Source organism: Charadrius vociferus, unplaced genomic scaffold, assembly GCF_000708025.1.
Source record: "Charadrius vociferus isolate BGI_N301 unplaced genomic scaffold, ASM70802v2 scaffold421, whole genome shotgun sequence".
In the NCBI taxonomy this organism is placed as follows: Eukaryota; Metazoa; Chordata; class Aves; order Charadriiformes; family Charadriidae; genus Charadrius; species Charadrius vociferus.
Window position 1 is genome coordinate 84,501 of NW_009646959.1, and position 17,566 is coordinate 102,066.

Consider the following 17,566-nt stretch of genomic DNA (forward strand, 5'->3'; position numbering starts at 1 on the left):
TCGATGATCTTCAAGGTCCTTTCCAACCTAAACCATTCTATGATTCTATGAAAATGCACAAGACATCTGTACAGAGGATGAGAATTTCAAAGTATGGCACAAGTCTTACTTTATGGGGAAGTAATATTGTCATTGTTCTTGAAGAGCTGGAAACAAAAGAGAAAATAATGTATAGGAGCTCAACTCTGCAAAGTTTGCGGACCTAAGTGGCAAGCTAAGTGCTACATAGCAAGCTGTGGAAAAATATCAGCAATCAAAAGCCAAAAATCTGGTCTCCGAGCTTCCCGTTGAAAAACATGCGATGTACTATCCTCCTACCCAAGAAAAAGTAGCAAGTGCACACTAAAAATTTAGAGGTTAAATGCCCATATAGGGGGATATGTTAACTGCTCCACACTCTGCTGGCACTGGGCATGTTGCCTGCAGCACCATGGAAATGTGTGTACAAGTGAACAGCAAAGTTCAGTCGCCGCAAGAAGATGTGTATGGATGTGTCCACTTTATTTTTTTCCATGATTTAAGCATTAAGCACCAGGAAATTAATCTGGGCAATAGTCAAGACAATCTGCACAAAGCTGGGTCCAATGTTGCTAAAACAAGCTGGCTGAAATGAAAATGTGCAGCTGTGACTCTGCCTGATACCAACACACACACACACACAAACAGCCCCAATTATTATTCTTATTATTTATGGACACAGATGAAAAGCCAAAGGGGGCATGGTAATGCACACAGATGCTGATTAGCTGGAGATTATATTGATGATGTAATAAAAATTCACTTTGTCTCTTAAGCTGCACCAGGACAATCAAAGAGAGATTAGATAAAAATCAGAGAGAATGAATAATAGAAGGGAGAGGTAACTTCGTAAACCGTAACTCCCTGCAAAATGTTCTACCTCTGAGTGCCCCGGTCAGAATAAATAAGGGCTGGAGGGCGTAAATACAGCCCAAATGTACATAGGAAGGAGGCAGATGTGGCTTTGTATGTGTATTATCAATAATCAGCCAGATGTGCACATCTACCTGCACGGTTTTGCAAATACACACACATACACATCTAGATGCACACATCTTTCTAACTCGGTTGAACGAATGATTAGAGGGAGCAAGAGAAGGCATTGTATTTGGAGAGGGACAGATGGACACAGAAAAGCATATGGGGTGAACAATTAGAAGCGTACAGGAAATGATCTGAGTGAGAAAGATGTGAACTTGCAGGAAAAAAACAACTCGGTCTCTACTTGACAGGGTAAGAGAGACACATGCAAACCCCCACATGCACATGTATTTACCTAGACATACACCGGTGTGGGTCCCTGTCTGAAAAAAGGAACCCTCCAGCCACAAAAAATCCCAATTGGAGGGAGATGGGAGAAAACTTTCTCCTCTTAAAGTGCTTGCTTGAAAAGGAGCAGAACTCCTCCACATCCAACGTTGGTTTAAGTTTACTGACCATGTTTAATATTTGATTAAACCTTTGGCATAGCTGACTATCCTGATCTGAATAGATGATCTGATGCTTTCCCTGGTAGTAAAGCCAAGCATAAGTAATAGCTGTCCTCTGACTACTGCTGCCTTATGCAGCAGTAGAATTTTGCCACGTCTGAAAACCTGCTACCTGCTTCTGGATTCTTTTCAGCTGATCAGTATTTTCAGTTGTGCTTTATGAAATCAAACAACAAAAAAAAAAACAGCACAAAATGCTTTTCCCAGATGGGGAGGGGGCTGCAATTTATTCATAGCAGAGGGAAAAATCCCTTCCTTCCAAAGTCTTCCCTGGCTTAAGTATTTTACCTGTTCTCCTCGCTGTACTTTTTGCCTGTGGTTTGCATTATTACTTGCTAAATACATTAGAAAATGCTCATCAGCTTGCTTGGCAGCTTGGAGATGTTTGTGTGGTTGCCCACACACACATGTGCACACACATACACGCAGCAATTTTATAAATAAATCACAGTCACAGGGGTGAGGAGAGGGCATGTGGTGCTTTGTAAGGGAGCAGAACAGCATAAAAGAAAGGATATCTCCAGGATCAGAAAATAGGGGCTGTCAGAGTTTTTCTGCACCTCTTAACGCCTGTGAGATGGCCACTGCTGCTGATCACAGAAGGTGACAGAAGGGGACACCAACCCAGGCTGCTTTTCCCCTGGCCACCTAGGTGAGGAAATGTCTAATCCCTCAACACAGACAAAAAGCAGGCCTAAATAATCAGCCTACATGCTTTACACCTCATATGAGACAAGGATTGCTGGGAGAGGTAATATCTTTTATTAGACCAACTGATATAGTTGAAAAAAAATAGACAAGCTTTCAGGCACACAAGCAAATCTGCCATTTTTTCCCAGCTATATCAGCTGGACTAATAAAAGATATTACCTCTCCTTACAAATATTGTCTCATTTATAACCTTAGACCATCACGGCTAAAGCTACAGCATGACTTCTACCTTAAATACACACAAAGCTCTTTGCAAAGCTGGATATCATAAATTCCTCTTTACACATTGCAAACTGAGGAAGAGCAAGGTCTAGGAATGGGATCTGTCAGGACACATAAGGTTAGTAAGAGGGCTGGGCTAGAAATAGGTTTCTAATCCCTTTCTACCTACCTCTGAATGAAGAAGACTGATGCAGCACTACATCAAAGGCTTATTTTGCCTTCCTGCTTTAATTTGGGATCACTAGAGGAGGGTCCTGGAGCTGAGGGGTAGTTATGTTTCAAAACAGCAGGGAAAAATATTTTTGCAAGAAGCTGAACTGTAGTCCCAAAAGAGGCTGCCAGGAATAGTTAAGAATAAGATCACGATTTTAAGAATTCAAAGGAAAATGTATGCAGGATTTTTGTTCAGGTGTGAGAAATCTGCTGCTGATTTAATGAAACAAGAAAAGTAAAAAAAAAAAAAGTGCAATTGCCTTGGTGAAATTATAGACTTATTGCACTGTCTTATTTTTTTAATTTTTGAAAGAGGACATTGAGCTTTGAACCTCAAAAGAAAAAAATCCACCTTTTCTGTGTACTCTCTCAGTACTTTACATACAGAAATACTTCTGTTTGTGTATCTCTGTGTGTTGTATACTTTGTTCTTTCTGCTACTACCCGTGGCTTTTTTTTTTTAATACTTGGTCAGTATGGCTCCCTTTTCCCAAACCCTGTTCAGGGAAGAGCTGAGAAAAGAGAGGAGAGACAGTTAATGTGGTCTGAGAGAATCAGAGTGGTGACTTGCAACATGAACTGGTGAAGTGCTCTCTACAGGGGTGACAGCCAGCAACAGCATGAGGGCAAAACCATGGTGCAGAGCTGAACTGAGGGAAGAGGAGTGTGAACAGTGATGGCAAGAGCCAGGGAAACAGGTCTGTAGAGGCAGAGGTTGGCTATGGAAAATAAATGACTCATGAGCACAGATAGGCTGAGAAGGACATTATGGGAAACAGGCAGAGAGCCTGGAACGGTGCCTGGGGAAGGGACCTGACCCTGGGGAGAGGTCTGAGCTTGTGGTCCACGCACCCATGCTTGCCCCTGCAACCAGAGGAGGACGCTTGGGAAGGGAGAATAAGGAGCTGGTCTTGGACGCAAACCCAGCCAGCAAAGAGCCCAGGTGCAGCACTTGGAAAGCAAACGCAGGGGCCTGGGATGGAGAACCAAGACTGGGGAGCAAGCCGCTCGCCTGGTGATCAGACTGATGTCTTTTGCTGGGTAGCAAGGAGCAGGTTCACTGGGCTCACTGGTGACTCGCTATTTCCTTTTGGATTAAGAAGCTGGTGCCAGAAGTCCTGTCCCTGGATCAGTGCAGAGGAGAAGACAGGGGAATGACACACCTATTGTGAAACTCCTTTTATGAATAAACTTGTAAAATCTAATTCTACCAGCACCTCTCTGGCCTTTTTCAATGAGCCAGTCAGTAACAAATGGTCATTTAACAGCACAAAGCACTGAATGACGTTATATGGCCATCTGCAAACACTGTCAATAAAGCTGAGTAAATATATAAAGAATTAATCAAACAAATACTTTCCATGCTGCCCCCAGGCCTTTGAAACCACACTTAGTTGGATTTCAGGCAATCAAACAGCATCACATTCACACACTCACACTGCACGCATGCTTCCTCTCTGCCTTTGACAGAATATCATTGACTTGAGTGCACTGTGATGATTTCAAATAGACTAGGGGTTAGATAATTGACTCTACAAACACACATACACACTCCAAGTCCTCCATTTACTTCATAAGACTTAAGCACAGATGGGATGGAAACACAAAAAAAACCCAAACCCCACATACATTGCTATTGATGAACTAACTAAAACTCCAACTGAAATAATTAAAAAAAAAACAGGGAGCCTGATTCATTTGCTTGTGAGATCTTCGCTGTAGGAGATCACCTGAAACCATCCTTTTAAATGAAAAGGTTTCAAAATTAATTTTGTTGTGGCTGGATACTCGAGGTCACTGGAATCTTGTTTATTCCCCACAACAAGCTACTTCTTGGGTAGCAGCAATGAAAACTCCCTTCTGGACTACCTTGCTCTGCCAAAGTCAGGGACGTTCACATTCCTGCTTAAGGATTCACATGGTGTCTGTCTGTTGTTTGTGAGGCTGGGTTAGAGTCTAACTATTGACTTCAGAGAGTGTTGGGTCGGTCCTCAGCAAATGGACGATGACTGCCAATTCCATTTGCCCATACTGAGGGCAAGAATACACTTGTCTAGAGGGAGCTCACTCTTTTTATTGACCCGGTAAAGGCATATACCTTCGGCTTGATCCAAATCGTATTGCAAACAATAGGTTTGGATCAGGCCCTTAGAGAAGAAAGGTGGGATGCAGCCCTTCATCAAATCTTTGAGCTTTGCAGCTCCCTCAGTTGCCATAACAATGAAGAATATATGTGTGATTCACTAAAAGAAGAAAATAAAAAAATCAAGATCCTGAATCAGTGAATGATGATATTCCTGTAGACGGAGTATTACAAAGGCTGAATCCTACTCACACAAAGAAAACTAGCAAAATTGCCATTGACCCTTTCTTAGCAAAGCAGGGACAAATATAGATTTACAAGTGAAATGAGCAAAGATAATTTTCCACCTCTCCACCACGTGTTTTTTTAAAGCATGTTTTCCTGATCTGCACTGAAAGGGGCTCTGATGTAACACATTTGTCATCAGAGATGCACCAAAACCTTTACTGAGAAAAATATAAATGTCAAAATTATGCCATTAACTTCTCCCTCCTAAAAATAAATAAATAAAATAAAATAAAATAAAATAAAAAATCTGACTGGCCTAATATTGCAGATGGAGAAATGAAAGATCAATAGCTCACTGGAGCCAATGGAAATCTTTCCATTGATTCAACAGGTTTGAGGTCAGGCTTGAAGGCACTGAGCTTATGTGACTCCATCAGAGTGTTGGTGAGTAATTATCCACGATGTGATTAGAACCCAGGTGTTCTCACCACCGACTCTCACCCACCAGATAATGCCCACCCTTTGAATGAAGCTGCAGGCACAGGCAGCAATTTAAAAGGGGCAGCTCTGAGGTGTATTAGCATCTAGCAAATAATCCAGAAGGAATGGCAATGCTTGCTTTTTTTGTTTATTTAATTTGGTGTTAACTTTTACTAAGCTATAGTAGAATGTAAAACCTAGCACCGCTCTATCGCCCTTATCTCCTGCGAGATCTTTATGTGTATTTCCTTCCAGTGTTTCTATGGGTTGGCTTGCTTTTTTTTTTCCTTCTCTGTCAATGACTAAACTTGGAGTTAAATCATTTGTAAGATACTCTTTTCTTTGGTATCAAAATTGGCTGGATCCAGACTCTTGCAAATAAACATGCAGCAATGGTATGCTTTTAAAGACTTTGCCAAAGGATTTTTGTTAGTTGTCTTGCCTGTTCCTCGCTTCCACTCCTACTTTTCTCATTTATTGCCAGTATCTTGAATGAGACTTCTTTATCTTAAAAGAAAAATAAAATATCCATAATCAAAAAAAAAAAAAATAGATAGGAAGAAGGAAAACAAAGCAAAAAAATGACCAGACTCCAGAACAAAACCCACAGAATAGCATAGCTGAATAACAATATATCTTTATAAAAGAGGGTGAAAAATTGCATCCTCATCCATGTATTATTGAAGATGGAATGCAATCAAATAAATCACTTTTAAAAGCAATTAAATGCTCACAAAAGAAAAACACTTGCCCTGTAAACTGAAAAAAGGGCATAATGAAATGCAAACCATCTTGAAACTAACATATGGAAACTGGAATGAGACACTTCAAGCTGAATGGTATAGTGGAAGGAGTGAACTAGATAAGGCAGCCTATTGCTGAGGAGGGAGTAGTTAGGAAATTCAGAAGCAAGCAGGTCTGTGTATCTGGATTTAGATGAGTTAACAACCTTAAGGAAGTCACATCATTGCATATTATCTGGTATCTTACAGAACTGCCTGTAACTTCAGGCCCAATCCAAACACTGCTGCAGGCAAGGTAGAGTTTTCATAAAGACTTTGGAGCAGGTCTGTAGCTGCTCTGCAAAGTCCTTTCCTGTCAATTATAAATTATGCGTAACATAGAATATACATTACTTCCACCCTCTTTTCCCCCCCATTTCTTAAATGCTGCTAAAGGTGTGAAAAAATAAAATAAATCGAGCACTTTCATAGCATTGCTGTGTTGAAAAAGAGCCCTCTGGGATTAATCCTGTTCTGACAGGGGCTGAACTGGTTGACCAAAATGATCTTGGCTGCTCTGAGTTTTTTAGGTCCCCGGCTTCTCTGCAGCTGCAAGGCAAAATCCCGATCCTAGAGAAAGAGGTATCTAATTTTTCTGTCTGGGTCAGGTGAAATAATGGGCAAGAAACAGCCCTGCCTGTAAGAGGCAAGAAAACTGAGTTTTCTCTGGGTTAGCTTTGAAAGAGGTACAAGCCAGTTCAATATACTCAGCAAGGATATCTCCCTCTCTCCCCACCCCCCATGCATCATTTCAAAGAAGTGCATCTTTACCTTATTATATTATTAGAATCAATCAATATTATTAATATTACATGTGGGCATTTCTGTAAATTCTTCATAGTTCTCCTCCCTGCCTGTTAACAGCAGGTACATTATACAGTCTCTGGTTAGATTGGTCAACCAGGCTATAGTCTTAATAAGCAATATCTATATTGTGACCTTCGCTCACAGAACTGAATCTCTCCCATAGCGCTGTCAGATTCCTTAAAGAAGTATTGATAAGCTCATTACTGCATTGCTACATATAATTTTAGGTGTGATTTTCACTCACCCTCAAGCATCTAGTAACCTAATACTTTTTTTTTTTCTCTCTCCAAAAGCATTGGCCTTTTTACAATTGATCAAATAGTGAATTAGAGCATTATAGAGAGGAAACATAATCAGGGCATTTCTACAAGCACACTGTGATAGATCTTTTGATCTTCTAACAACTTTCATCCCTCTGGATCCTAGGAAGGAAGCACTGCTTTATACATCTACCTGCAAGAAGCTACCGAATCCGACAAAGATATTTGTGTGCGTTTGCAGTGAGTGATGCACCTTATGCAATTAAAATCTATCCTTAGGGACTGAAAAGGAGAGGAACTATGTGCAAATGTAAGTCTGCCCTTTCGATACATGCGTGCATACAGTCTCTGTGTATTATATACACAGGCATTTGAATTAGAAACAGGCCAAATATGCAGTCAGATCTCATCAGACCAACTCTGTCTGCAAAGCTCAATTTTTATTCTGTTTGAAGAGCTTCATGTCCAGAGTTATATGCCCCAGCACATTGGGAAGTCAGCCGGGTTGCCTCTAAAATATTTTGGAGACTCAGGCACAATGTACAAATAAACCAGAGATGGATTAATTAAGTGTGACTGTATCATTAAATTAGTATAATGAACAAACAGCTATGTATCATATTAAACTCTTCATATAATTCCAGGAATAGCCTGTTAAGTCACCTGCCACTTTCACGCAAGAGTACGATCTCTGTACTGTCTTTTAAAAAGGAATTATTTAGAAACCTATATCATCCTGTCTGTACTGAATGCATGTTTTCATTAATATGCACATATAATAAATGTGTGTGTGTGATATACAAACATGGCAGGCACACTTCTATCTCTCTGCATATGCACATTTCACATAAAAGTTCATTCTTGGCTGCACCTTTCATGCAAATTATGTCTTTTTATGTTTTCCAGATTTAAATAAGGAAATTAAGGACCTCAATCATGTAAAAGGGAAAGAATAGCCTGTGTTACAAACTGTGTCTGCACTGCACCTTGATCTGTCAAACCATAATCAACTTTCTGGCGCCAAAACACTTTGAGAAGCCTAATAGCGAAGGCCCCTATCACTGGCAACTATATATCCCTGGAAGTACCAACACTGCCAACAAAGCCATCTATGAAATAGTTAATGTTAAACAATGGTTGTCCATGTTCAACAAAGGAGGGAGAAATAAACAGATAAGGGTGAGGTAGATCAAAATCTGCATGCCTCATTGGCTGAGCTGTCGGATATTTCTAATGCATCTGAAGGGTTTGTTACTAAGAACCTGTTAAGTAACTTTAAACCTTTGATCTGTAGCCAGTCTTAACAAAGGTGACAATTAATTCAAGGAGAGTGCATTGCAATAAAGTTATATTGTGGTCAGTTTATATATACTGTCCAAAGCTGGTTCACAGAAGTCACTGTCAATTAAAGTCTTCTTGGAGTCCAGTTCATTATCAATTTTTCCTCCTTGCCTTGATCAATATTTTTGTCTGCTTCTGCTTAACAAACTTAACACAATATCTATATCTATATGTTTTGCCCTTCATTTACATGGAATAGATAGCCATATATGATTTATTTTTAGCTACTATGTATGGTCAGACACTTTATTTGAGAGGTTTAAAGCTCTCATCCATCTTTTTTTTTAAGGAGCAACAATAATAAGCCCTCTCTTCCATCAAGGGGATGTAAGTTGGAAATAATGAATGTACATCAAAAGCTGCATTCACCTGTATTTGCATTCAGGCTGTGGCTCGCGGTGACAAAAGCAAACAAATGTAGTATCTGTGGTGACATCCTGACTCCAGCCCACACCAAGCACTGCAGCACAGAAAAAGTGATTCAATAGATCCTGTGATCCCCAAAATGCAATGATGCATCTCGAGGAGTTATGGAGAGAGAGGGGCCACCTATAATATATACCCCAGCTCAGTCAGTGAAGCAATGGTGGAAGAAAAGCCATAACTTTAACTCACCATGGTTATTATTTTTCCCTTTTTCTGCTGCAGATTTTAATGCATAAGCATCAGTCTGCCATGACAAATCCCAGCAACAGTCATACGGGCATCGGTGGAGCAGTTAAGTGAGTGAGAAATATGACAGGGGTCTGACTTGTCAGTCCCTCAGCTTTGTATTAGTTTTAGTTTCACTTACAGGAGGAAAGCTAAGTTAAAGGACAAACCAGCAAACCTAGAAGTTGGTAGCATTAACTGCAACTATTGTGTCTTGCTGTGTAAATCCACAATCCAGAATTTTAAAGGGAATTTGAAATGCTGAGTAAGTGCAAGCCTGCACCAGGATTTCCAAACATGAACGCACCGAAATGATGGCAAAAATCTCACTGCCTTCTGCCCAGTAAACAGGCAACAGGCCTTCACTCCCTAAGTAAAGATGATGCTGGGATTAATGAAATACCAGTCTGTTTGTTAAGGCTGGGATCCAACTTGTCACTTAATACCTTACCTGCTTAGTGCAAACTCTTATGGAGCAGAAACCAGACAGCGCTTGGTGGACAGGTCATTTTGAGCTCTGCAGCCTCTTGCTGCTATGGAATATTATTGTAAGGCTATAGCCAACACTTACGTAAGTCTTTGGGCATTTGATGTTTTTTTTTCTCAATTTTAAATGCAGATAAGTGGCCCAACAGCCTAGATCATCTCCCCCACTTTTTCTCCCTGGGAACCATTACTGCCTGTTGCATAAACCTGCCTCGGTTGACACTTGATTGATGGGAGGGACGGTAACAGCTCCTTTAGTGTCCTTATGGTCTGTTGGGTCAGCGCGGCTGGTATGCATGCACGCAGGGTATGCATGATAAAAAATACCCTGATGTCTTGCTGAAAAAATGTGGCTGCATATTTCCAGCTGTTAAGGCTAGGGGAGGCCCTCCTCAGTCATCCAGCCCCTTCTGCCCCTTGCTTTTGACCATGGTGTATAGAGAGTCCTCTGCCCGCCCTCCTTAACAGGTACAATCCACTTTTCAGTTGAGCACAAGACACTTTCTGCAATCTCACTCACTCGTTACCCAGGCAAAATTTCCAGATACTCTCTGACAACTTCCTTCAAAAGACTATTCTATCAGCTGCCTGGCTTTTATTATACTGTGCAATTTGAATCCTCTGCTAAAGAAAGCCCTGTCTGTGTCACTGGCCACTGGCCGATGCAGGATGTGGGACCAGATGAACCATGCTTTTCATCCAAGGTGACAAGGATCCTCAGTTTTTCCCCCTACTTCAGTGCTAACATTCCCGATCTCTTCTGGCTGAATATAGGGAAAAAACCAAAAAAACAAAACAAAACAAAACTAAAACAAAACAAAACTAAAACAAAACAAAACTGTCCCCTGTTTCTGTTGTTATACTTTAGAAATTAGTACGTTCCTTATTCACCCTTTAATTAAAACCTTGTTTTGGCCAAGTAAATGTTATGAAGTTTGGTTGTTGTCACTTTTTTTTTTTTTTAATAAAAAAAGAAGTCCCTTTTTTTCCTTGCCTAAAATGCCCAAAGGCACCAGTATATGTAGATATTGAGGGACAAAAATAGTCGTAATCTATAAATGTGGAGGAAATATGTCTAACCTGGACAAAGGTAAGATAAGAAACAAAAGCTCTAGAAACACAAAGTTTAATTTCTTTCCTCCACATTATGTAACTTTAAAACAAGTCCATTCTTGTAAGGATGATTAGTTGATATGGTAGTGGGGCTAGCTGAAGAACAGCTTTCAGTGCAAAACTTAACAGCCAAGTGAGGGATCCCAGAAAACTGGAGTTTGCATCGGAAATGCTGACACAACTGTAACAATATCATAACTGGTTGCAGCTGCTTTTAGAAACCAGAATCTATGTCCAGACCCCTGAAAAAAGAGTTAACATATACCCCTCTAATTTATGAAGCAATCTGGGCTATCTGTTGGACATTATCAAATACACATACATGCTCATCTGTACAGGAAATTATAATGTACAGGGGGTTGCTTTTTTCCTCTCTTCCATCAAGCTGTCCAATTGCATTTTGATTGTTTTAAGGGGTGGTTCTTCAGACCTGAGGCATAAAGCCTCCTCTGTTTTATTCCAGTTTATTTGTGCATTTACCTCCCTAAAACTTGTTTGGTTTACTACCATACTAAATGCTGTATGTGTTGCTTTCAGCCAGGTAAGCCTTATGTTTCAATTATGGAGGAGTTTATTCAGCACTTGTATTGCGTGTGCTTCTTTTCAACTAATTTTCCATTTCCCAAAGGCTATATGCATGAATGTGTATACATCTCTTTTTCCTGTATGTATACACACACAAATCTATACATTTATACATATATACAAATATATTAACTGAATGCTCATTTTCATTGCACCTTTGAATTTCTGAGATATCCAAAACCTTCATAAACATCCTTAAACTTAACAAGGTTTTAATTTTTCTATCATCTATCTTTGTAATCAAACAGAACAGAGTATAATGAATGGAAGCCTTGTTTACCTACCCCTGAGGTGTCTTAAATTTCAAAAGTATTTATACTTTTGAGAAGGTAAAGCAGCAAAAGAACTAAACTATTGTTTTCATATGGCATTTTTCTAGCTGCATTGAATGCTTATCGAGTGAGGTTCGGGTCAGGTAGGAACACCATCCTAACCATGGGACTGCAATGGTGGATTTCCAGGAGGTTTGGGGGATTTTGTGCTTCCTCCCCCCAAATAAGGGTTGAAATAATGTTGTAGCTCTCAGGTCTATGGAAGGCTCTTGCTTTCCCACTGCACGCTATCTCCACTCTTTAAGTGCACTCACCTGCGCGTGTTTCAGTAAATCTCAGTTAAGTATGGAATGTTGATTTCTTCTGACTTCCTAAATAAAATATTATGGAGACCTGTGTGTTTTAAATTAAAACACAATCCAGGACTTGGGTACAAGCAAGCTTTGACAGAAAAGGCTGTTTAAACCTATGGGGACAATCCTATATTTAGATTACATTAATTCATAAATATTATACTAAATACCACTTAAATTGGCCTTAAATTACTTCAAAGATAATGCATTATAATATGGCTGTCCTGAGAGCACTAACCTTTATGTCTCCCAGTAACTCAGCCTTTAAGCATAGTCAACTGCTAGATAAGAAGGGGGGAAGTTATGAATGAATGGCTTGCTAAATTGTTCAAGTGTGATTAGTTAACTCTGTGCGTGTGTGTGTGTGTGTATGTGTGAGCGCGTGGGTGGGTCAGCTCAGCCCCGGTAGATTTCTACCCACGGATCTCAGCACATAGCCTCTTCCCAACCCTAGAGCAAAGTACCACAGCAGGAGCCTATTCCTGCCCCATGTGGAGAGAAGTGAGGATGGGGGAAATATGCAGCAGCTATGCTCGTGCCATGAAAGCTTGTTTTCTCGGGGATCTGCCAAGCCTCTCCTGCCTTCCCTCACAGGCTGCTTCCCCCGTACCCTTTTCTTTCTTCGTGTGTCTGCAAAAGAATCGTGCTCCCCTGCCTCTTCCCTGGTATCTGGCCTGGTATCAGCTGGGGCTGCTGGTAAGAGAACCTGGGACGTCGCTCTCCTTTTGCGATAGTTTCTTTGGGAGGGGGGCATAGTCATATACTTTATCTTCAGGTTCTTAATTTTCAATTTCCTCCGGCTATACAGGAGCACCACAATAGGCTCTCTTCATAATGTTTTCAAGAATACACATCCTGTGCTCTCATTTCAATAGATTTACACCTGAAATTACTCTGGTTGCTGTGTTTTTACTTTAAGCTAATTCCTGTCTCTTCCCTCCTCCCAACACAAACCCACCTTCTCCCCCTCTACACCCAAGATTCGCTCTCCGTACACTTAAATAAACTACAGCCCACTATTAACCCTTCAGGGTATACCACTGCCACAGCCTCGTCCCCTGGATTAGTAATGAAATCAACTGAGAGTGATGGATCAATTAATGTGTAAGCATTATGCATCACTCATGGAAAGCATCTTGGGGTTTCATATTGCCATCCTACCCCTGAGAGCCAAGTTAGGCTATCTTTATGCAATTCTTCACCTATGCCTGCAAAGCAAAGCCAAAATAAGGAGATCTGAGTGAATGAGAACCTGGACTTCACTCTCTTTTTGCAATAGTTGTTTTTTGGGGGGGGCATAGTCATGTACTTTATCTTCAGGTTCTTAATTTTCAATTTCTTCCTGCTGTACAGGAGCACCACAATAGGATCTCTTCATAATATTTTCAAGAATACATATCCTGTGCTCTCATTTCAATGGATATACACCTGAAATTACTCCCTGAAATCCTCCCAACACAAACCCACCTTCTCCCCCTCTAAACTCAAGATTTGCTCTCTGTACACTTAAATAAACTACATCCCACTATTAACCCTTCAGGGTTACCACTGCCACAGCCTCATCCCCTAGATTAGTAATGAAATCAACTGACAGTGATGGATCAATTAATAATCAATAATCAATTAATCAATATAAGCATTATGCATCAGTCATGGAAAGCATCTTGGGGTTTCATATTGCCATCCTACCCCTGAGAGCCAAGTTGGGCTATCTTTATGCAATTCTTCACCTATGTCTGCAAAGCAAAGCCAAAATAAGGAGATCTGAGTGAATACTATGTTTCACATGACTGCATTTAGAGAAGGGAAAAGAAAAAAATAGACTAAAAATAAAATTAAATTAAATAAACTGATAAAAAAAAAGCTAAACACAATCCTACAATCCTCATCCTTCAAAGTCCCATCATGCTTTTTGACTTAATAGTAATTAATCACTACTGACAAGAAAGTAATTTTTTTCCAGGTAGCCAGAGGCACATTTTTATCAGGATTAGCTAATAAATCAGCGGCATCACTAGAAAGGAGTTCAAACTCTTCTTGGATGTACTAAATAAAACCGATCTCTGAAACGCTGGCAACTCGGTGTCTATTGAAGCTTCACTCAAACCCTACCCTGTGAAATAACAATCATCATCATCATTTTTCCTTCCAAAGTCCAAAACTTCTAGCAGGTTAAAAATGACTGTTTCTTTCAAGATGAATTCATGCAATTTGTTTTGATGAGGTGACAAGATTTCCCACCTTGCTTTTTTCCTAGGTTGCAGCTTTAGAACAGAAATGAAATTAAGGGAAATGAAGTTAGTATCTTGCTTAATTCAGGAATATGTGTTAAACACATCCAAGCAAGATAAATGATCCCTCTCTCTCTCCCTCCCTCCCCCTTCCTGAGTTTGTCTCTGTGAATACAGTAAAAGAAAAACTGAACTGAAAGAGGAGAAATTCACATCTATAAAACAGAATTGAAGTTAGTGCATTGATTAATTACAGGTTTAAGAGAACATAACAAAAGAATAAAATCTCATCAACAAATCAAGATAACCTCCCTCCACCACAAAAATGCTTTATCGAGGTGTTAGCTCAAATATTTCCTCTACACTATGTTGAATGATTCTCTTCAGTGTAGCTTTTAATGTTGTTGGTTTTATTTTACAGAAACCTTAGATAACTTTTGCAAACACACGCATGCACACACGAGCTCAGTGACTACTCTTACTCTCATCTATTAGACGAAACCTCCCAGGGCCTTTCCTTCCCTGTGCTTCTTACTATTATTTTTATTATTATTAATAATTATTATAGTATGGATGCCATGTTTAAATGACACCCATCAGACCTTGATGTGGCTTCTAGGAAGCTAGTCTGAAAAGAAAGCAAGGTTCGAAAGGGCTACACTGATCATTGTAAATATGAGAAGGGTGTTTGGAGCGACCAGCAAGAAAGGAAGGAAGAAATATCCTATAACTTGGACTGAGTCCCTGGTCCCTGAGCTCTATATGTTTTCTTTTTGAAACTAGTACTTTGCACTGTCAGGGTATATTTTCATTCCTGAGAGTGAATGAGAAGGGGGAAGAGATACCTGATAAACATGCCATTAAGTTCAAGATTTACAACTCACCAAGGCATCTGGAAAGCCAGTAATGCCATTACCAGTGACTCTCCCTGCCAGGAGTCCACCAAGCTGGAGTAGACACTGCTACTGAACCTCTCCTGTAACAGATGCAACTTCCACTTCCCCCATGGCCCCCTGCAAAACCCTTTCTCCTCCTGCACTAAATCTGGAGTCACACCCCAATCACTTCTGATACGATCTCTTTATCTTCTCTTCTCTTCTCTTCTCTTCTCTTCTCTTCTCTTCTCTTCTCTTCTCTTCTCTTCTCTTCTCTTCTCTTCTCTTCTCTTCTCTTCTCTTCTCTTCTCTTCTCTTCTCTTCTCTTCTCTTCTCTTCTCTTCTCTTCTCTTCTCTTCTCTTCTCTTCTCTTCTCTTCTCTTCTCTTCTCTTCTCTTCTCTTCTCTTCTCTTCTCTTCTCTTCTCTTCTCTTCTCTTCTCTTCTCTTCTCTTCTCTTCTCTTCTCTTCTCTTCTCTTCTCTTCTCTTCTCTTCTCTTCTCTTCTCTTCTCTTCTCTTCTCTTCTCTTCTCTTCTCTTCTCTTCTCTTCTCTTCTCTTCTCTTCTCTTCTCTTCTCTTCTCTTCTCTTCTCTTCTCTTCTCTTCTCTTCTCTTCTCTTCTCTTCTCTTCTCTTCTCTTCTCTTCTCTTCTCTTCTCTTCTCTTCTCTTCTCTTCTCTTCTCTTCTCTTCTCTTCTCTTCTCTTCTCTTCTCTTCTCTTCTCTTCTCTTCTCTTCTCTTCTCTTCTCTTCTCTTCTCTTCTCTTCTCTTCTCTTCTCTTCTCTTCTCTTCTCTTCTCTTCTCTTCTCTTCTCTTCTCTTCTCTTCTCTTCTCTTCTCTTCTCTTCTCTTCTCTTCTCTTCTCTTCTCTTCTCTTCTCTTCTCTTCTCTTCTCTTCTCTTCTCTTCTCTTCTCTTCTCTTCTCTTCTCTTCTCTTCTCTTCTCTTCTCTTCTCTTCTCTTCTCTTCTCTTCTCTTCTCTTCTCTTCTCTTCTCTTCTCTTCTCTTCTCTTCTCTTCTCTTCTCTTCTCTTCTCTTCTCTTCTCTTCTCTTCTCTTCTCTTCTCTTCTCTTCTCTTCTGGTGGAAAATGTGCGGCTCCCAAAGATAAATAAAGAAATCCTCTTCCTCTTTTCAGCACCACCGGGAGCGGACAGCTCCTGCCCGCCCCGCCGCCCGCTTCTCCGCTCCCCTGGGCACCCCGGCTTCCGCAAGTGGCGGCATCTCACCCCCCAAAAAAGGAGGGAAAGAAATGAAAATACTAATAAATAAGCCAAACGGGGCTGACTCCCTTCCCTGCCTCTCTTCTCTTTCCAGGAGGGTCTATTATTTCTTTCCCTGCCCCCCCAGCCTGCTGCCTCCGCCCCCGGGCCAACCAAAAATGAAATAAAATGAAATGAAATCGAAAGGAAAGAGAGAAAGAGGGACCCGGAGAGGGAGCGGGAGCCTGTCTTCCTCTCCCGATCTCTCCCGGGAAAGTTCAGGAGGTAACTCACCTTTGTGCATGCCAGTGAACCTGTCCTTCAGCACCGTCAGTTCATAGATCTTCCCGAACTCCTCGAATAGCGGTTTGAGGTCTTTCTCGTCCAGGTTACGGGGGATCTGCCCAATAAAGAGCTTAATGGCATCGTGGTCCTTCATTGGGATGGTGGATGGGTTTCCGGGACTATGGTTTAATCCGTTCATATGCCCGTTGGTGCTGGGGTTGCTGTGATTGCTACTCAGGCTGGTATTGTCTGGTTGTCCGTTTGCTAACGTGGCCATCTTTATATACATAGAGAAAATCTTCTTTCCTTTTTTTCCCCCTCTTCTTTTCTCTCTCCCTCCCTCTCTCTCCCTCTCTCTCTCTCCCTCTCTCTCGCTCTCTCGCTCCCTCTCCCTCTTTCACACACACACACACACACTCACACACACACACACTCCTCCCTCTCCGTCTCTCTCTCTCTCTCTCTGGGTCTGATCTGATTTTTTTTTTACATTGGAGATCTGTGTCCTTTCCGTTTAAACAGGCTGGATCGGTTCAAATTCCCAGCCAGACTAGGGGGTGGGGTGTGAGTGTGTGGATGTGTGTGTGTGCGGGGAAGGGAGGCTGGGGGTGGGGGATTGCTTTTGCCTCTACTCTGGCTAAACCCCCTCCTCCCATCCAACCACCCCCCTGTCTGTCTGCCCGGGAGAAGCTTAATGGTATCTTCCAACACAGCCCCTGGCTATAAATAGCACTAGGCGCATGGCTCTGAGAGACAGTCAATTTCTATTGTGCCAAGTGAGCAAGGGGGAACGGTTGCGTTTTTAGGACCAATGGTGATGATTTTTTTTTTCCTTTTCCTTTGCAAGCCCTCCGATCAATCGCTGTCGTTATAATTTCAGTGGTC

At 41.1% G+C, this 17,566-nt stretch overlaps 1 protein-coding gene across 1 annotated transcript in view; it reads right to left on the reverse strand.

Annotated features, from left to right (window-relative positions):
* The window catches only part of LOC104295449 (CUGBP Elav-like family member 4), a gene marked incomplete at its 3' end in the record, with an annotated part of 89,614 nt that extends 72,492 nt beyond the window's left edge, over positions 1-17,122 (reverse strand). Inside the window, exon 1 of the mRNA XM_009895206.1 lies at positions 16,691-17,122. Coding sequence (XP_009893508.1) covers positions 16,691-16,970 — 280 coding nt within the window. The remainder of the gene's footprint in view (positions 1-16,690) is intronic.
* Positions 17,123-17,566: the final 444 nt, after the last annotated feature.